General features: G+C 56.2%; 2 protein-coding genes across 4 annotated transcripts; both read left to right on the top strand.

The window, feature by feature from the left end:
* The first annotated feature begins 18 nt into the window (after positions 1 to 18).
* On the top strand, positions 19 to 16,634 carry VDR (vitamin D receptor). 3 transcript variants are annotated; one of them, XM_063420990.1, is made up of 10 exons: positions 19 to 74; positions 1,005 to 1,059; positions 7,198 to 7,348; positions 9,546 to 9,676; positions 12,748 to 12,932; positions 13,040 to 13,163; positions 13,551 to 13,722; positions 14,140 to 14,291; positions 14,717 to 14,833; positions 15,558 to 16,634. In XM_063420990.1, the coding sequence occupies exons 3-10, from the start codon at positions 7,200 to 7,202 to the stop codon at positions 15,815 to 15,817; spliced, it is 1,290 nt and encodes a 429-aa protein (XP_063277060.1). In that variant the 5' UTR covers positions 19 to 74; positions 1,005 to 1,059; positions 7,198 to 7,199; the 3' UTR covers positions 15,818 to 16,634. The 3 variants fall into 3 exon arrangements, with proteins under 3 accessions (XP_063277060.1, XP_063277061.1, XP_063277059.1); XM_063420991.1 differs by lacking the exon at positions 19 to 74 and adding an exon at positions 95 to 284; XM_063420989.1 differs by lacking the exon at positions 19 to 74 and adding an exon at positions 95 to 363.
* Positions 16,635 to 17,131: 497 nt separating this feature from the next.
* On the top strand, positions 17,132 to 19,455 carry MYG1 (MYG1 exonuclease). The gene is made up of 7 exons (XM_063420966.1): positions 17,132 to 17,357; positions 17,652 to 17,764; positions 17,830 to 17,989; positions 18,227 to 18,376; positions 18,451 to 18,573; positions 18,774 to 18,955; positions 19,032 to 19,455. The coding sequence occupies exons 1-7, from the start codon at positions 17,160 to 17,162 to the stop codon at positions 19,210 to 19,212; spliced, it is 1,107 nt and encodes a 368-aa protein (XP_063277036.1). The 5' UTR covers positions 17,132 to 17,159; the 3' UTR covers positions 19,213 to 19,455.
* The last annotated feature ends 311 nt before the right edge of the window (positions 19,456 to 19,766 follow it).

Below are 19,766 nucleotides of genomic sequence, written 5' to 3'. Positions count from 1 at the left end.
CGGGGCCGGGGGCGCCGGTTCCCCTCAAAAGGCGGCAGCGGGCGGGGCGGGGGCGGCAGCGGGGCCGGGCTCAGGTACGGGGAGGGGGACACCGGGACCGCTGGGGACACCGGGACCGCTGGGGACACCGGGCACGCTGGGGACACCGGGACCATTGGGGACACCGGGACCGTTGGGGCTATGCCAAGCCCTTCTCAGAGCCCGCCGTGACTCTGTCGCTCCCCGGGACACGGGGGCTGCCCACTGCGGACGAACCGGGGGCGGTTCTTCCCGCGGGATCCGGGGTGCGGGAGCTGTGGGGAAGCCCCGGGGGTGGTGGGACCCGGGCACGGTGAAGTCCCGGGGTGTCCCCGCCGGCAGGAGGTGCGTGGGGCGGGCGTTGGGGCTCCGCGGTGCTTCCTGGTTTGGGCTCGCGGTGTTCCCGTGCTGGTTCGGGGGTCTCGTGTGTGTCTGAGCCTGCGGTGCCCCACAAGGGGTCTGGGGTTCCCTGTGAGAGGCCCTGGCCCCCCGTGTCCCCCTCGGCTGGGGGCTCCCGGGGCTTTCCCTGCCAAAATTAGGATCCCCTCAGGGTTGGGGGCGTCTCCGTCCCGTTCTAGAGGTGCCTCCTGGTTTTAGGGGGCCCTGGGACTGGCCAGTCTCAGACCCCACCACCCCCAGAGTTCACCCGGGAGTTTTGGGGTGTCCAGGGCGTCTCCACATCCCGGTGAGGCACCGCTGTCCTCCCCCCTCGGCGGCTGCCCCTTTTTGGGGGCCCTTCGAAACCGGGGAATTCCTGGAGCCGTGGGGGTGCTAATGTGAATTTTAAGGTTTTTTAAAGATGGGTTTAGGGTTTGTGGGGGTGTTTATGTGACCTTGGAGTTTCCTGTAAGGTGATTTTACGGTTTCTGGCTGCTCTCGTAATTAGGTGCCCCATTTAAACCCACGTTCAAGGTCCCAATTCGGGGTTTTTTGGGGGGCTGAGCACCCCGGCACAGCATTAATCACCCCCCTTTTTAATTCCCCAGTGCCTTCCCATATTTTGGAGCGATCCTGAGCCGTGCCAGCGCCAGGAAAATCAAGGTACGGGGGGATTTTTATGCACCAGGAACTGGGGGATCCTCCCCTGGGCACCCCAAAAGAGTTTTTGGGGCAGTTTGCGGCTGGGCAGAGGCGGCTGAGCCGCTCCTTCGTCTCCTTTTCAAGGCTGCAACTTTGAGAAAAGTTGTGTTTTCTTTCTCGGAAAGAGGTTTTCGGGAGAAGCTACGTTTTTGCGGCGTCTCCTCCTCCCCCGGAGCCGCCCGTGACTCATCTTCCTCCGGCTCGGGGAAGGAGCCGCGGCCACGGCGGGACACGAAAATCCCGGGAAATTGCGGTTAAATGCAGGGAAGAGGGGGGAAAAAACCCGGGGAAACCAAGGGCAGCAAAAATCCAGGGAGGTGATGCGGAATGCGAGGTGGGAGTGGAGCAAAGATCCCGGAAAAATGGGGGTTAAACCCAGGAACACCGGGGTTTAACAGAGGGAGGAGAGAAGAAAAATTTAGTGAAATGATGGGGAAATCAAGGGGAGCAAGAATCCCAGAATATTAAGATTAAATCTAGGGAAAACGGGTAGTGAGAGGAGAAAAATCCAGGGAAATCAAGATTAAAACCAAGGGTGAATGGAGAGAAATCCAGGGAAATGGTGAAACCCCAAAGTCTGAGGAGAGCAAAAATCCAGGGAAATATGGGGAAAGCAAGGGGGAGCAAAAACGGTGGGAATAAAGTTTTAAAAGCTGTGAGGTTGGGCTGGACCTGGTGGAAATAGGGTGAAATAAAGGGGGGAAATGCCAGGGTGAGGTTGGAATCCCGGAGCCAGGAAAATCTGGGATATGATGATGCAGATGATGATGAGGATGATGGGAGATGTCTGCCCCAGATCTCCAGGGTGTGACCAGATCAAGACTGAGATGTCCCAGCAATAACAAAAATCCCAAAAATCAGATTTTTCCCAGGTAAAAAAATGCTTAGGGTTGTCGCTGCAGGATGTTTCACTGAATCCCGCTGTGTTTAGGAAGGAATAAATGGAAAATCCAGGGTTTTTTTCTCATTTAATGGCTAATCCTGGTCCAGGGAATAATTTTTAACCTCCTGTGGCCAGCCTGGCCTGAGCTCCCTGAGGGGAAATTCTGGAATTGTCAGGGATTGGGAGAGCGAAAATTTTGGTTGGAAGTGGTCTGGGATGGAAATAGGGGCCTAAAAAGGAGAGGAATGGGATTGGAAACAGTTCTGGGAATTAAAAATAATAATAATAAAAAAATTAAATTCAGGGAGCTGATGGGGAAAGTGAGAGGAGCAAAAATCCAGGGAAAATAGAGGGAAAGCAAGGGGAGCAAAAATCCCGGGAAATTAAGATAAAACCAAGGTGTGAATGGAACAAAAATCTGCCCAGGGTGGCACTGCCAGGATGTTGCCGGTGCCACCCCCGGTGCTGCCACTTCATCTCCAGCCTCTGCTGACTCAGCTCCTCCTCGGGCCCATTTCTCTTATCTCAGCCCTTATCAGCTCAACCCTCGCTCTTTTTCACCGCTAATAAACGGAAAAAGGGTGGAAAACAACACCTGGAATTTTTATCCGGGTATCCGAAGCTGTTTTCTCATTCCCAGGGGCCGCTCCAGGTTCTCCTGGGCAGGGGACAGTGACTCTGGGGAGGGATCTTCCTTCCCTGAGTGTGTTCCTGCTTCTCAGAGGGTTTTGCTAGAGGCAGATTTGGTCCAAAAAAAGGGGATTTTTGGCGTTTCCAGTGTTTTTCTGGAAAAGTTTGAGCTGTTTCCTGAGGGTTTTCCGACCCTCTCTGTGCTCCAGGTGTGGCTGCTGCTCCAATTTCACAATTTTCACCCATAAAAGTAGTGGAAAACAACACCTGGAACCTTTAGCTGCACATCCAAAGCTGTTTCCTCATTCCCAGGAATCCCAGGAACCGCTCCAGGTTCTCCTGGGCAGGGGGACAGTGACACTGGGGAGGGATCCTCCTTTCCTGGAGCCATTCCTGAGCACACTCCTCCTTCCCAGAGGCAGACTGGGTGGAAAAGGGGGATTTTTGGCACATGAAGCCTTCCTGATTTTTTTTTCTGGAAAAGTTTGAGCCGTTTCCTGAGGGTTTTCCCACCTTCTCCATGCCCCAGGCGTGGCTGCTGTTCCAATTTCCCAATTCCAGGCTGCAACAGCTCTGGCCGCTGCATCATTCCCACTCCTCCTCCTCCTTCCTTGGGCAAGTCGAGGTTCTGGGGAATGAAAATTCCCTTTTCCACCGGGCACGTCCCATGGACAGGGAATGGACAGGGATTTGGGGCCTCTAAAGGCTCCTTTTCCAGCTCCAAGGGGGGACCTTCTATGAAAAGTCTCTTTTCCTCCAGGGAAGGGACAGGGATTTAGGCTCTCCTGTCCCTGCTGCCTCAGAGAGCTCCCTAAAATTGATCCCTCCTCCCAAAAAAATCCCTCACATCTCCAGAAATCCCCTGCTCAGCAGCCTGACAAGTCAGCTCTATTTTTAGACCAGGACGTGTCCCCTGGGTCACCTGGGTGGCCCCAGGAGGGGACAGCAAATCCCAGATTTCCTGGGAATGGCTGCAGCTGGGAATCACTTGTGTGGCTCCGCACCTTTCCGGGGCTGTTTCCAGCACAAAAAGAGGATTTTATTCCACAGTGTGGGGCTGGTGCTGCCCTTCCACCTCTGCTTTGGGAATTTTTCCATAGGGAGAGCCCTCCCCAGTGCAGTTTTTCTGGAATTTTTTGGTCTTTTCCCATTTTCTCCTGGAATTCCGGTGCAATTTCTGTGCCTGGGGGAGTTCTGGGCTCCACAATCCTTTCCTGAGGGGCTGGGACGCTCCAAGAATTCCATGGGAAAAAGCTGGATTTGTGTCCTGCTGCTGCCCAGGGTGGCCCTGGGGACGCTGCGTGGGACAGGGCCCAAAAACTGGGATTTTTGGGCTGTTTAATTCCTGAGAAATTCTTTTCCCTGCTCCTAAAACTCTTTCTGCTGCTCCCAGGTTGGCATTTCCAACCAGGGAAGTTGGGGACAAAATGTCTGGGAATGGTTGTGTCCCAAAGCTGGTGGGGAAGAGGATGAGGTGGGATCAGACCCCTGAATCCAGGAGGAATTTGGGTGCTTTGAAAGAGGGGGAGCAGCTCCAGGGCAGAGCTTGGCTCACAGCACAAAAAAAAAAGTCATTTTGGGGTCTTTTGGCAGCCCAGGAAGAGCTGGGAAGAGTAATTCCTGCTCCAGCTGGACTGGGAATGCCAGAGCTCCTCTGGGGAAGGGGAAAAACAGAATTTCCCTCAATTTCTGAGCAGCTCCAGCAGCAGGAGAATTGCCAGGGAAGGAGCAGGGCAGGGCCAGGCCCCGTCACGTGCTGGGATCAGTTGGAATTTTCCTCCTGGCTTGTCCGGACAGGTGGGAAAATCCAACATTTGGGATCCAGCCTCTCCTTGCCACCCTCCCCATCACCTGGTTTGGGGTCTGGAGCCCCTTTTGGGGTCTCTGAGCAGCACAGGGGGCTGTGATCCCACACAAAATTCCTTTTCCAAGGAAAATTGACAATTTCTGGGAAGGTTTAACAGGCACTGGGTTGAATTGGTGGCTCTGGAGGCTTTTAGGATACAGGAGTTTTTTGGGAAGGCCTTGGAGCTGCAATTATTCCTGGTTTGGGGATAATATCAGAGATTACATGACTTAAATTGGGGGATTTTTCTACCTAAAATCAGAAATATCTCACTGGGAGGCTCCAGCTGGAAGGAAATCCAGGATACACTGAATTTTGGGCCCTTTTTGCCCAAAATTTGGCATTTCCAGGCTCAGATTTTGCATCCCATGCAGGGATGAGCCTTTAGCTCCTGTCACACTGGATATTGTGAGGGAATTTTGGGTGGATTTTGGACATCCCACACCAGAAATCCCCCTCAGCCAAATCCTTGGGGTTTTTCCTGCTGGGAATGGGTTTGGGAATTGGCCTTGAACCACCGGAAATGTTGGGAAATGAATTTATGGTGGGGCAGGGCTGCAGCCTGGAAAGGCTCCGATCCCACGTGGGATCCCAAGGCCTTGGATTCCGGACTTTTCCTTGCAGGGAGGAGCTGGAATCCTGGAAAATCGAGTTGGGATCATCCAGTCCAATTCCTGGCCCTGCCTTGGACAAAAAAACACAAATATCTGAGAGCATTTTCCATTAATTCGCTGGGCTCCAGCAGGAGGGAACTCTGGGATGAGGAATTTGGGATCCACAGATCCCAGTTTTCCATCTAGTCCCTAAAAAATTGAGACTATTGCAGGTTAAACCCTTGGATTGCCATTCCCTGTGTTCCAAACACATCCCACTGCTCCTTTTAAATGGGAAAATCCAGCTGAGCCGAGCTTTTCTGGGGATTTTCCACCAAAAAAGATCCCTTCAGCACCACTGTGGTCACTGGGAAGCTTTTCCAGTGCCTGACCATGCTCTGGATGAGGAATTTTCCCTAAAATCCATCCTAAACCTTCCCAGGGGTGCTGTCCCAGCAACTTCAGATAATCCTTGCTCCAACCTAGGGAATTAAGGTTGAAATTCCCCAGATTCCAGCTCCTCTCCCAATCCTTGTTTTTGGGGCAGATTTCAGGATCATTTTGCTGGAATTTTGCTCCCTCTGGAGCAAAAAAAGCCCAAGAGAGGCTGGAGATGATTAAAAAAAAAAGAAAAATGTTGAAAATTCCTGGGAACTGTGTTTTCCCGGGGTGGTTGCCTCTCTCTCTCTGGAGGGTGACGGAGCCAGAACCTGTTTGGGAATATTTCGAAATCCAGGGAGAAGCTCTGGAGGAGTTCCGGAATTTGCCACAAGCAGGGCCAGCTTCTGCCTGTCGGCCTTCCCTGGATTTTTTGGGGGATGTGAGAGGAAGGATTCCTTGGACAGCCTGGAATTAGGGATTGGGAAGGATTTGGGGTGGGAGGATGAAATCCAGGAAGGGTTTGGGGAGACACCAGGGAAGACTCCGCAGGGAAAAAATTCCCATTCCTGGATTTTTTGGAGTTTTTCCTTGGAAAGGGGGGAAAGCTTTTCCATGGAGTGACCACAGTGGTGCTGAAGGGATCTTTTTTGGTGGAAAATCCCCAGAAAAGCTCGGCTCAGTTGGATTTTCCCATTTAAAAGGAGCAGTGGGATGTGTTTGGAACACAGGGAATGGCAATCCAAGGGTTTAACCTGCAGTAGTCTCAATTTTTTATGGACTAGAGGGAAAACCGGGATCTGTGGATCCCAAATTCCTCATCCCAGTGTTCCCTCCTGGGCCAGGGCTGGGAGCTCTGGAGTTGCCAGGCTCGTTTTTCCCAGCTGGAATTCCCAGGGCGTTGGATCTGTCCCTGCTCTTTGCTCTGAATCCGTTGGGAAACTTTCACCCCTTCCCTCTCCTGGTTTTTCCTTGGATTTTTATTTATCTGGAATGTCCCAGTGGAGCAGCTCCTATGGGGTTTTGGGAATTCTTTCTTTGGGATCATTGGCTCAGGGATGTGATCCCATGGGATCTTCACAAAATACAGGAAGGGATCCAAATGAAAGCAAAATTCCAAAAAAAATTAAAGGGATGAAGGTGAAAATCCAGGTTTTGGTTGGAAATGGTGGGAGAGGAGAGCTGGGAATGTTGTCCCAGGGAATTCCTGGGAAAGCCCCAAAATCCCACTCAGGAATCCCAAAATCCACTCAAAACCCTCTCAGGAATCCCTAGAAAACAATCCCCCAAAAGAGGGAGTTATTTAATTGGGATTTTAATGGGATTTAATGGACTTTAGTGGATTTAAAGGCACCGCTGGAATTTGGGAATGGGAAAAAAACCACTCTTTCTCTCATTTTTTAAAGGAAAATCATTCCAGAGGCATGGGAATTTTTAAGGAACCTTGGGGTTGTTTTCCCTCATTAGTGAGGTGTTAATTGAGCCTCTCCCAATCCCAGAGCTTTGCTGGCGTTCCAGAATCCCAAAACTTGAATTTTTTGTGTGGTTTTAATGCCCAGAGCCAATGGGAATAAAAATTCCTTGCCCAAATCAGGGGGAGTCCAAAGAAAAATCTTGAATTTTAGGGATAATTCTAGTACTAAACTCCTGATTTTGCCCCAAATCAAATGGGGATTTAATCTGATTAAACGAATTAATCAAATTAATTCGAATGTTGAAAATTCCTGGGAACTTTTGTGACGAATCCCGGGTGTTTTTCCCCCTCCCAGCCATGGATCCGGGCGCTTCCAGCACCTCCCTGGTGGATCCGGCCGGAGATTCCGAGCGGGGCGTCCCCAGGATCTGCGGGGTCTGCGGGGACAGAGCCACCGGCTTCCACTTCAATGCCATGACCTGCGAGGGCTGCAAGGGCTTCTTCAGGTGCGCCCCCATCCCAAAAAAAACCTGGAGTCACAACGGGAACCCCATGGGATGTCGGAATTTTGGGCGGTGCCACATTCCCGTGGTTAAGGGAGGGGAAATTGTTGAATTTTTTTTTTTTTTTTTTTTTTTTTTTTTTTTTTTGTGCATTTGGAACCTTGGGATGGTTTCCCCCCTCTTTTTCCAGGGTTTTTCATGGATCTGGGAGCCTTGCAGCACTCCAGGAAAAGGAGGAGTGTGGGAAAGCTCCCTTGGGGGTCATAAATTGGATTTTTTCCCAGCCAAAAAGCCCTAAAGTGTCCTCAAAAAACCTCTGGGATTGGGTGATGAGGAAGGGCAGGGGATCCCCTGGGCCAGCTCTTCCCGAAATCCAGCATTTCCAGGGAATTCTGCTGTCCCCCCTTGGGAATTCTGTGTCACCCTGTGAATTCTGCCCCCATCCCCACTCCCCCCTGGGAGCGCTCCCCACTGCCCAACACAATTCCCTCATTCCAGGCTGGGAATTCTCTATTTTTAGCCCCTGGGATCCCAAATCCGCCTGGGAATGGGTGGCTCAGGAAGGTTTCCATGGAATTCCCGCCCAGCCCGGCTCCGGTGTCACCCTGGGAGCCACTGGAGCCACCCAAGCAGCAATTTTCATTCCAAACCTGGAATTTTGGCCTGTCTCGAGCCCTGGGAATGTTTCTCCTTGCTCCAAGGCCTCGTTGTTTGTGCATTCCCAGCCTTTCTCTGGGTTTTTGTGGAAAAAAAGGAGCTTTTTGTGCACCAAAACTGGGAATTTTGGGGTGTCCAGGGCTGAATTCCGAGTGCTGGGATTGTCTGTCCCCACTGGAACAGCAAAATTCCAAAGATTTTGAGGAACAGGGGAAAGCAGGGCCCTGCCATCCATTTTTCCAGGATGAATTCCCAAAAATCCCAAATTCCAGGCAGGTAAAGGCAGAGTGAAGCTGCTTTGTTTACATCTCCCTTTCTAAAATCAGCTTTTCATTCCTGGGGCTGCAGCCAGAGGAAATCTTGAAGATTTTTACTCGGATTTGATTTTTACCCATTTTAAAATATCTTCTTACCCATATTTGATATTTTAACACATATTTGAAATATTTTACCCCATTTAATATTTTTTTACCCAGATTTGATATTTTTTACCCCATTTTTTTTTAATCTAAATATTGACCTCGGGCACTTCCAGGGATGGGGCAGCCACAGCTTTTCTGGGAGTTCTATTTCAGGGCCTCATAGGGAGGAATTTCTTCCCAAGATCCCATCTACCTCTTTTTTCCTGGGAAATTCTGGCTCCGACCCTTTGTCCTGGGAAGATTCTGACCATTTTTCCTTGGAAGTTTCTGTCCTTGACCCTTTATCCCAGGAGTATTTTGGCTCTGACCCTTTATCCCAGGAGTATTTTGGCTCTGACCTTTTGTCCTGGAAGGTTCTGACCTTTTATCGTGGGAAATTCTGACTTTGACCATTATTCCCTGGAAATCCTGGCTCTGACCCTTTGTCCTGGGAAGATTCTGACCATTTTTCCTTGGAAATTTCAGGCCGTGACCCTTTTTCCTTGGAAATTCCAGCTCTGACCATTATTCCTTGGAAGATTGTGGCTCTGACCCCTTGTCCTGGAAGGCTCTGGCCCTTTTTCCCTGGGTTATTTTGGCCCTGACCCTTTGTTCTGGGGGCTCCACGTTCCCATTTCTGCTCGGGCCATGCTGTGGTTTCGCTGCAGCTCAGGGCTGTCATTTTCGGGCTCCTTTCTCTGTGTCCTGCAGCGAGAATTCCTCTCCCTGCACACCCAAAATGTGCTCGGGCCAGTTCTGCCAGCAGAGCCGGGCTTAGGGCGGCTGGGTTTAAACCACACGGCCCCAGCTCGGGTTTATTTTGCTGCCGGGGGGGTTTTCTCTGCAATTCTTCCACGCTCCTGGCCTCAAAAATCCCTGTTTAGACACAATAACCTTCTTAAAACCTGTAGGCTGGGCTGGGCTTAGAGCAGCCTGGTTTAGTGGAGGGGGATCAAGCTGGGTTTGAGGTTATTTCCCCCAAAACCATTTTAGGATAAATCTGTGGCTGAATCCCTCGGATGTTCCCCTGTGGGAAATTTTCCTTTCCCAGCAGAGCCTGAAGCCCTCAGCTCAACTGCTGTTTGCCCCATCAGCCAAAACAGAGAATTCAGCCCAAAAAGGGATTTTTGCCCCTTTTTCAGGAGGAGCATGAAGAGGAAGGCCATGTTCACCTGTCCCTTCAACGGGGACTGCCACATCACCAAGGACAACCGGCGGCACTGCCAGGCGTGCCGGCTGAAGCGCTGCGTGGACATCGGCATGATGAAGGAATGTGAGTGTCCAGCTCCTGGCAGTGACCCCCTGCCTTCCTCCAGCTGCTTGGAGCTGACGTCCATCCCTCAGGAATGTTTGGGCTCCCTTGGATCCTTCCCTAATAATCCCTAAAAATCTTCCTCCACAGATTTTTAACAGCTCCTGCTCTTTGTGCAGGGCCAGGGATGGGTGGCGCAGAGCAGGTGGTGCTCACGTGGCTCTGATGGGTTTTTTTATGATAAAAAGTGGGATGAGGGAATGGCAGAACGAGGGAATGGCAGAACGAGGGAATGGCAGAACGAGGGAATGGCAGAACGAGGGAATGGCAGAACGAGGGAATGGCAAAATGAGGGAATGCCCCAGGGCCCTGCCTGTCCCTTCCCTGGGACCATCCCGGGGGATGCAAAGGGCAGGGGAAGCAGCGGGTAATGATTGAGAGGAGCTGGTTTAATGATTCCTTTCCATCCAGGAGTTGTTTTCTCATGGATTTTCCTGGGTTTTTTGAGGGAAATTGGGCTCCGTGGCTCTCAATGGCTCTGCAAATTGTTTTTTTCCAGTATTTTCCACAGGGAGAGCTGGATGAGCTTCTCCATCCCCATGGAGCCAGGTTGGGTTTTCCTCTTCTCCCTGTGGGATTTTTTTTTTCCCCTGAGCCTTTTTTCCATGCGGGATAAAGCAGGGACTTAAGTCAACAGCAGAGGGAATTAAAGTGATTTTTAAGCCCAGTCCAAACACACAAATGTGGCCCAAATGTTTGTTTTCTCCTGGTGTATTTAGAGATAAGTGGCTTTTAAAAATAAAATGTGATTAAGGTGCTGGGGAGGAGCTGGGTGCTCCTGGAGAGCTCCAACCAAACATTTTCTGCTGGGAGATTGTGACCAAGGAGCTGGAAATTGGGGATATGGAAGCAGGGCTCTTTCCCTGATGTGCTAAACAGGGCACAAACAGAGCCTGGTGTCACCCCAGGGCCTCCAGAAAATCAGAATTTAGAGGTGTTTGCAGGGAAAAAAAAAAAAAGGCTTAAATTTACAGAGATCCTGATGGAAATCCCTGGATTTTATTCTTTGGGATTGGCAGGTTGATGAGGGAAGGAAAGACCACACCCCACACTGGCTGTCCCCAAATTCCAGGGAGCTGTCCCTGGTTTTTGAGGAGCCCCTAATGAGGGAAGTACTTTAATTTGCACCAGCAACCAATTAATTACCCGGGGAAGGCTGGAAAGTTCCTGGGCAGCAATTCCAGGGGGTTTCTCCAGGTTTTCTTCACGTTTCCCCCACAGGAGTTAAAGTGTAAACAGCCCCGTTAGCAAATCCTGCCTGGATTAACCAAAACTGACCCAGAGAGGCTACAAATAGCTAAAAATGGACTTTGCTGCTGGAAAAATGAGGGAGGACAAAGGGTTTGGGTTATTTTTAGATGGAAAAAGGGGAATGGGGAAATTTTGAGGCCTTGTTTTCCACAGGGTGTGGGATGCAGGGCTGTGGGAAGAGGAGGAAGAGGAGTGGGGCAGAGCCTCATGCGGGGTCAGTTTGGGCTCTGACCCTTCCCCAGCCCTGGGATTTGGGGTTTGGGCCTGGGGTTTGTCCAGCTGAAGGATTTGGTGACCCAGGTGACCAAATTTGGTGGCCCAAGGCCAGGCTGGGCCCTGCGCAGGCCCCGGCAGGGAGGAGGCGCCAGGCCCGAGCTGCCACCTGGGCAGAAATTTGTATTTTTCTGCCTGTTTTTCTGCCTGTCAGGGGTCAAACAGGGCAGGCCGGGGGAAAGCAGGCAGGGAAAATCCCCCTCCAGGAATTTGGGAGTTCTGCCATTGTCACTCTGGGGAGGGCAGGGCCTGTCCCCTCCTCATTTCTTTACCCCGTGGGTCAGGGGTGGGAAATGTGGCTTTTCCCACTTGTTGGGCAGCCAGAAAAGGTGACATTATCCCTTCCCTGCCTTCCTCCAGCTGCTTGGAGCTGACATCCATCCCTCAGGGATGTTTGGGCTCCATTGGATCCTTCCCTAATAATCCCTAAAAATCTTTCTCCACAGATTTTTAACAGCTCCTGCTCTTTGTGCAGGGCCAGGGACGGGTGACCCAGAGCAGGCGGTGCTCACGTGGCTCTGATGCTTTTTATGATAAAAACTGGGATGAGGGAATGGGAAAATCCTGATTTTCCTCCCCAGGCATCCACAGAGCTGCCAATGGTGGAGGTGGGAGCGACCTTTCAACCCCTTCTGAGGTGTCCCAGGCCCCCCTGAGATTGTGCAAGGCTGGAAAATGGAGAATGGAAAATTGCCCTTGGCCAAAGGACCAGGGGAGGCCGAGGGTTCCTCGCCTTGAGCTCCTCCTGCCGACCTCTCGCCCTAAATTCCACCTTGACTCTCCCAGCATCGGATCCCTGCACCCAGGGAATTCAGAAACAGCCCCTGGGGAGTCTCCAGTCCCTGGAGAAAGGGCTGAGGAAAGGGAACTCCTCGTTTTAGAGGGATTTATCCCAGCCCGTGCTCTCAGGAGTTGTGACCCCAGAGATTTGTGCAGCTCCCTGGTGCTTTTTGTCCCTTCCAGCCCCTCTGAGGTTGCTTAGGGTTTGGAGTTGTTGATACAAAGTGAAGATTTGAGCCCAAATTGCCCGTGGCCACTCCTTTTCCCTAAATAAACAGGCCCAGCCTTGCGTGGAGCCCAACCTTTGGCCGCTGCCGAGCGCCACCACCCCAATAAAAGCCATAAATCCCCAACCCTGAGGGCGGGGGAGGTCTGGCTGTGCCTTGACCTTAAAAACCAGGTTAAAACTGCCCTGACATAGTGCTGGACACCCCTGGTGGCAGCTAGGGAGAGCCGGAGCTGGGTGAACCCAGCAGCCCCAAGGGTTTGGGGTCAGGATTTGAGAGCACGGAGCAAACTGGGAGGGAGCAGAGTGGGCACAGGGCAGGGCTGGCACAGCCTCGGTGCCCCCAGAGCCCTGCTTGAGAGCACCTGAAACCTCCTGGGCACAGCAGGAAACTGTAGAGAGGAAAAGGGATTTTCCAGGTGGAAAAAGTGATTTTCCAGGGGCTGGGTGTGGCATCCAGGGGTCGTTCCAATCCCTAATTCCACCCCTTTTTCCTTCCCAGTCATCCTGACAGACGAGGAGGTGCAGAGGAAGCGGGAGATGATCCTGAAGAGGAAGGAGGAGGAAGCACTGAGGGAAAGCCTCAAACCCAAACTCTCAGAGGAGCAGCAGAAAGTCATCGACATCCTGCTTGAGGCCCATCGCAAAACCTACGACCCCACCTACGCTGACTTCACCAAATTTCGGGTACTGGGCCCAAAAATCTCTTTTATACCTCAAATTCCTCCTGCTAAATCCACAAATCCTTCTGGCAGCCCCACTCCTCAGGGAGTTTTCTCTGTTTTCTCCCCCAGCCTCCTGTGAGGAGCCACCCCAGCAGCAGGGGGGCCACAAAATCCTCATCCCTGCTCACCCAGGACCTGTCCTCGGAGGATTCCTCAGATCTCTTCAGCTCTGAGGCCTTCAGCACATTCCCAGGTGTGCCCCAGTTCCTCCTGGCCCCAAACTGGGATGGGAAGCCAGGGAGGGACCCCAGGACTCGGTTTGGGCTGGAAGTGACCCTCAAACCCTGAATTCCTGGGGTGGGGAGGGGTTATGCCAAATTAACCCCACCACGAGGGTCTGCCCTGCTCCTCTTCATCCTCATCCCACATTCCCAGACTGGGATCCCAAACCAGCCCTGAATCCCAACACCTTGTGGAAAACCTGGCCTCAAAACCAGATTCCCTTCTCTCATCCCTCCAGAGGTCACAGGGGCAGCAATGCAGCAGTTCCACCCAAATTTTACGTTCCAGAGCCTCTTTTCACGTCCCATGGGGGCTCATTTAGGTGCCAGCCCCCCTCAGAGCGTTTCCCTCTGCGCAGACTCCGTGGAGCCGCCGCCGTTTCCCGGCCTGGTGCTGCCAGAGGAGCAGGATGAGAGTTCCTCCATGAACCTGGAGTTCTCACAGCTCTCCATGCTCCCACACCTGGCTGACCTGGTCAGCTACAGCATCCAGAAGGTCATCGGCTTCGCCAAGATGATCCCAGGATTCAGGTGAGGCCTTGGACTCCAAATCCAGCGTTTCCCACTCCAGGGAATTCCACGCTGCCATTCACACCCTTCCCTGTTTCCCCTCCCCAGCCATTCCTCAGCTCTGGTTCCTTCCCAGCTCTGTTTTCTGTCACTCCCCTTCCCTGGGGTTCTCCTCTTCTCCCAACACCCTGGAAAGGGCACCCAAATTCCATCGGGGAGACACCCGGAGCTCTTGCAGCACTCGAGGGACTCATGAGGGGCCTCAGGTTCTCTTCATGCCAAGATTTGGGGCAAAAACACACCTGAAGAAACCCCTGGGGCAGGAATCTCTGGGGCGGGAGCCTCACCCTGGGGGTGGCAGCTCCTCCTGGCCCTGTCCTGTGTCCCCTCTGTCCCCTGAGCTCCCGAGCCCCGTGCACAGGGCAGATCCTCTTGCAGGGATCTGTCTGCAGAGGACCAGATCGTGCTGCTCAAGTGCAGCGCCATCGAGGTGATCATGCTGCGCTCCAACCAGTCCTTCACCCTCGAGGACATGTCCTGGACCTGCGGCAGCAGCGACTTCAAGTACAGGGTCAGCGATGTCACCCAAGGTGAGGGAATCCCTGCCCCAAATCCTGAAATCCCGTGGTTTTCCCCCTGTTGGGCCTTCTCTCTGCACCTGGTTTTGGGCTGAGAAAGGGGGTGGGTGGGTCCTGCCCCAAATTCTGGGGGCTTGGGGGGTGACAAGTGGTGCCTCAAGGTCTGCAGTGGCGCCTCGGTGTCTCCAGTGTCACCTCAATGTCCCCAGAGCCAGTGCAATGTGTCCAAAAAAATCCCCTTCTAGAGGAAAAAAAAATCCCCTTCTAGAGGAAAAAAAATCCCCTTCTAGAGGAAAAAAATCTCCTTCTAGAGGAAAAAAATCTCCTTCTAGAGGAAAAAGATCCCCTTCTAGAGGAAAAAAATCCCCTTCTAGAGGAAAAAAATCCCTTTCCAAAGGGAAAGAGCCTTTTCCAGAGCCCTTCTGTTCTCTCCACAGCCGGGCACAGCATGGACCTGCTGGAGCCGCTGGTGAAATTCCAGGTGGGGCTGAAGAAGCTGAACCTGCACGAGGAGGAGCACGTGCTGCTCATGGCCATCTGCATCCTGTCCCCAGGTAGGGACAAACCCACCCTAAATCCTAGAAACCCTCAGAAGGGAGAGGGGAAAACCCCAAATCCTAGAAAAGCCACAAAAAGGAGGGGAAACAAACAAACAAACAAACAAAAACCCCAAAAACCCCTGAGCACGGCTGGCCCTAAAAAGACACACAAGGGAGGGAATCACCCCAAACCCCCAGGACAGGGAGGGGATCACCCCAAATTCCCAGAAAGGGAGGGAATCACCCCAAACCCCCAGGAAAGGGAGGGGATCACCCGCGGAAAGGGAGGGAATCACCCCAAACCCCAGGACAGGGAGGGAATCACCCCAAACCCCCAGGACAGGGAGGGAATCACCCCAAACCCCCAGGACAGGGAGGGGATCACTCCAAACCCCTGGAAAGGGAGGGAATCACCCCAACCCCCAGGACAGGGAGGGAATCACCCCAAACCCCAGAAAGGGAAGGAATCACCCCAAACCCCCAGGACAGGGAGGGGATCACCCCAAAACCCCAGGAAAGGGAGGGAATCACCCGCGGAAAGGGAGGGAATCACTCCAAACCCCTGGAAAGGGAGGGAATCACCTCAAAACCCAGGACAGGGAGGGAATCACCCCAACCCCCAGAAAGGGAGGGGATCACCCCCAGAAAGGGAAGGGATCACCCCAGGAAAGGGTCACCCCCAAACCCTCCCAGCCCACGTGGCAGGGGGGGCTCCCCTGAGCGCCGCCGCTCCCCGCAGACCGGCCGGGCGTGCGGGAGCCGCTGCGGGTGGAGGCGCTGCAGGAGCGGCTCTCGGAGGTGCTGCAGAGCTACATCCGCGCCCGGCACCCGCCCCCGGGCAGCCGCCTGCTCTACGCCAAGATGATCCAGAAGCTGGCGGACCTGCGCAGCCTGAACGAGGAGCACTCGCGGCAGTACCGCTGCCTGTCCTTCCAGCCCGAGCACAGCATGCAGCTCACGCCGCTGGTGCTCGAGGTGTTCGGCAACGAGATCTCCTGAGGGCCGGCCCGCGCACAAATCGGCCCTGGGTGCCTCGGGATGAGGGAGAAGCCAGCCCCGGTTGTGCCGGGAGGAGCAGGGGAGTGAGCCCGAGCGGGGCTCGGGGTTTGGCATCGCTGCTCGGGTTTTTCCCCGTCCAGGAGCAGCTTCCCTGTGAGCTGGCGCATCCCTCTGTTGAGGTTTTGGGGCCGGGGCTGCCTCGAATCCCTTCTTTTTCCAAGTGTTGGGAAGGGGAAGTGCCGGGAGATGAACTCAGGGTGCCGCTGTGCAGGCCATGCCCGCTCCCCCCGAAATCCCACAGCACCCCTGGGCTCGGACACCCCCAGTCCCAGGCAGCAGGGGCCGTGGGCAGTGTCCCCACAGCTCCCACGCATCCCGTGTGCTGCTGCTGCCAGACTGGGCTGAGCCAGAGGCAGCTGAGAAAGCCCCGAGAGGGGAAATGTTGTCCTTGACCCTCAAAGGGAAGAGCAGGACGAGCTTTGTTTGTACTCCCTGGGAATGGAGGAGCAGGGGGATCTCCAGGAGACACCCCCACTTTGGAGCTGGACCCCTCTGGGGGATGGAGTGATGACCCCAGGGATGGGACAGGGGCCCCAGTTCCAGCTTGGCTTCCTCCCCCTGCCATGATATGGAGGCAGCTCCAGGCCCTTGTTCCCACCCAGAGCAAACCCGTGGAAGGGGGATTTGGGAGCTGGGGAGATCCAGACCCCTGGGAAGAGCCATCACAGACCCCCGGGCCATGACCGATGACCGGAGGGTCCCCAGTGTCCGGAGGGTCCCTGGCTCTGGCCAATAAACTCCTGCTTGGGCAAATCAACTCAGCCGCAGGTTCGTGTGTCCGTCCACCCATTCCCGTGTGTCTATCCCTGGGTCCCCAGGGGGGCTGTGCAGGATCGTGTGTATATGGCCCAGAGGCGGGTGGAGCTGTCCCCCTGTCCCGGTGTCCCCCTGTCCCGGTGTCCCCCTGTCCCGGTGTCCCCCTGTCCCGGTGTCCCCCTGTCCCGGTGTCCCTCTGTCCCGGTGTCCCTCTGTCCCGGTGTCCCTCTGTCCCGGTGTCCCTCTGTCCCGGTGTCCCTCTGTCCCGGTGTCCCTCTGTCCCGGTGTCCCTCTGTCCCGGTGTCCCTCTGTCCGGTCCCGGTCCCGGCCGCCAGGGGGCGCCCGCCACACCCAACGAGCACCGTGGCCCCGCCTCACGCGCATGCGCACTCGCGGGGGACGGGGCTGAACGTGGCAAGCGCGGGGAGAAATTGGCGGGAGGAGTTGGAGTCCATGGGGGCGTGGTCTCGTATGGGGCGTGGTCTCGTAGGGGCGTGGTCTCACGGGGGCGTGGTCTCCCCACGCCATGCGCGGGGCCGCGCGCGCTGCCCGGTTCGCGGTCATGGCCGCCACGGGCAGCGGGACAGGAACCGGGACAGGAACCGGCACTGGACACAAGCGGCCGCACCCCGAGCCCGCCGCCCGCATCGGCACCCACGACGGCACCTTCCACTGCGACGAGGCCCTGGCTTGTTTCCTGCTGCGCCTCCTGCCGCGCTACCGGGTACGGCCCCGCCGCGCCCCGCGGGCGGTGGCAGCGGCAGCGCGCCCGGCTCGGGGTCCCGCCCATGCGGTGCCGGGTCCCGGGGTCTTCCTTAGGGTCGCTCCTCTCTCAGTCCCACGTGGGGACACTTGAGCTCATCCAGCGGCCGCCCTTCTGTCTCCGGTCCCACCGGGTGGTCACCCTGATCTCCCCCACCCCCTCCTCAGGGTCCCTCCCCGGTGTCCCTCGTCACCAGGAGCCGCTCCCGGGAGGTCCCCGGTGGCCCTGGGGACCCTCACCCCAGTGTCCCCGCAGGATGCAGAGATCGTGCGGACGCGGGACCCGCAGCGCTTGGCCGGCTGTGACGTGGTGGTGGACGTGGGGGGCGAGTACGACCCGGGGCGGCACCGCTACGACCACCACCAGAGGTGAGACCCCCCCCCCGGGCAGCGGCAGCTCCGGGGGTCCCTGGGGTGACCGCGTGGCCCCACAGGTCCTTCACGGAGTCCATGCGGAGCCTGCGGCCGGACAAGCCCTGGAGCACGAAGCTGAGCAGCGCCGGGCTCGTCTATTGTCACTTCGGCTCTCAGATCCTCGCGGGGCTCCTGGGTCAGCCCGAGGACGGGCCTGTGGTCACAGCGCTCTATGACAAGGTGACAGGGGTGACAGGGCTGACAGGGCGTCTGTCACCCTGCCACGGCCACAGTTCTGCCTGGGGCTTGGCCTCGGTGGAGAAAGGGGACCAGTTTGTGGCAGCTCCTGTGGCCGATGGGCTTCCAGCCAGTCTGAGCTCTGCTGTCCCCTCACTGTCCTCTCTGTCCCTGCTGTTCCCCCTGACCCCCCTCCACTGCCCCCTCACTCTTCATCACGTTCCCCCTCCCTGTCCTCAGCTGTACGAAAACTTTGTGGAGGAGATCGATGCCATGGACAACGGGATCGCGCCGGCGCCGGGGGAGCCGCGCTACGCGCTGAGCACCACACTGAGCGCCCGCGTGGGGCACCTGAACCCCCGCTGGAATGACCCCGACCAGGACACCGAGGTGGGCACAGCCCCCAGGGACAGCCCAGCCAGGGACAGCCTGCTCAGGGACACAGCTGAGCCCTGTGTCCCCAGGCAGGGTTCAGGAGGGCCATGGAGCTGGTGGGCAGCGAGTTCCTGGAGCGGCTGGACTTCTACCACCGGGCCTGGCTGCCCGCACGGGCGCTGGTGGAAGAGGCTGTCCGGAACCGCTTCGAGGTAAGGCCGAGGCAGCCCGGGGGGAGTCTGGAATTTGAGGGAAGAACTGGGGCGTGGGGAGGCCAAATCCCTTCAGTAAAAACCTCCTTTGCACCCCCTATCCTGTACGGCCTCTGCCTTCCTGCAGGAGAGCACTGTGAGCTTTTGGGGCCGCTGAGCCTGGGGGGGTTCTGGGGGTCACCGCCGTGTACCCCCCACAGGTGGACGCCAGCGGGCAGGTCCTGGAGCTGAGCCAGGGTGGCTGTCCCTGGAAGGAGCACCTCTTCCAGCTGGAGCGGGAGCTGGCCCTGCCCAGGCCGCTGCAGCTCGTGCTGTTCCCGGACCGGGGTGGGCAGTGGCGGGTGCAGAGCGTCCCCACAGCCCCCCACAGCTTCCAGAGCCGGTGAGACCCCTCCCCTGGCCCTGCTGCTGCCCCCCCCCGGGCCGGGGTCACTCTCAACCCCTCTGTCCCCCCACAGGCTTCCCCTGCCCGAGCCCTGGCGGGGGCTCAGGGATGAGGCACTGTCCGAGCTGTCCGGAATTCCTGGCTGCATCTTCGTCCATGCCAGCGGCTTCATCGGGGGGAACCGGACCCGGGAGGGGGCCTTGGAGATGGCCCGGAGGGCGCTGGAGCTTGGGCAGGGCACAGAGAGCAAGTGAGCCCCGTCCACAGAGGGGTCACCCCAAAAGGGAGCTCCTGGCCTGCTGCGGGGTCCCAGGGATGCTGCAGGGCCCGTTCCCGCTCACATCCCGGATTCTCCGAGGGATCTGCTGTGCTGAGGAGGGAAGCAGCCCCTCCCGGGGGGGTCTCAGAGTCCCCACCCCCATGCTGGACCGGTGCCAGAGACACTTTGGCTCCATTTCCTTGGAGTTTGTCCCCGTTCCTGTCATGTTCCTGCAGCGAGCCCCGCTGCCAGCACCAGTAAAAACCAGTGTGCCCAGTGCATTCGCTGTGGAGGGGTCTGGGGTTGCTGTGGCTCAGGGACAGCCGTGCCCCCCCTCACAGCACGGGAGCAGTGCCCGCTGCCACCCCCCCGCTGCCACCCCCGGTCCCGCGTGTCACCGGTGCCGCGGGGGGGCTCACGGTGTGTCCCCTCCCGCCCCTCGTTCCCGGGGCCATGCGGGCGGCCGGGCTGCTCCTGCTGCTGCTGGCGCTGCCCCAACACCCCCGCGGAGGGTCCCGGTGCCCCGGGGAGGCTCCGGCATCGCCCGGC

The sequence above is a fragment of the Prinia subflava genome, chromosome 34 (genome assembly GCF_021018805.1).
Source record: "Prinia subflava isolate CZ2003 ecotype Zambia chromosome 34, Cam_Psub_1.2, whole genome shotgun sequence".
Classification (NCBI taxonomy): Eukaryota; Metazoa; Chordata; class Aves; order Passeriformes; family Cisticolidae; genus Prinia; species Prinia subflava.
The sequence above is the reverse complement of the archived record's forward strand: the minus strand, read 5'-3'. Positions and strand labels throughout refer to the sequence as shown.

Excerpts from the sequence above, each read along its gene's own strand:
- MYG1 (XM_063420966.1), top strand. The coding sequence starts at position 17,160 with ATGCGCGGGGCCGCGCGCGCTGCCCGGTTCGCGGTCATGGCCGCCACG. Across the intron at positions 18,377-18,450 it reads ACCCCGACCAGGACACCGAG|GCAGGGTTCAGGAGGGCCAT; the intron begins GTGGGCACAGCC and ends CTGTGTCCCCAG. Across the intron at positions 18,956-19,031 it reads CCCCACAGCTTCCAGAGCCG|GCTTCCCCTGCCCGAGCCCT; the intron begins GTGAGACCCCTC and ends GTCCCCCCACAG.
- VDR (XM_063420990.1), top strand. The coding sequence starts at position 7,200 with ATGGATCCGGGCGCTTCCAGCACCTCCCTGGTGGATCCGGCCGGAGAT. Across the intron at positions 13,164-13,550 it reads GGCCTTCAGCACATTCCCAG|ACTCCGTGGAGCCGCCGCCG; the intron begins GTGTGCCCCAGT and ends CCCTCTGCGCAG. Across the intron at positions 13,723-14,139 it reads AAGATGATCCCAGGATTCAG|GGATCTGTCTGCAGAGGACC; the intron begins GTGAGGCCTTGG and ends ATCCTCTTGCAG.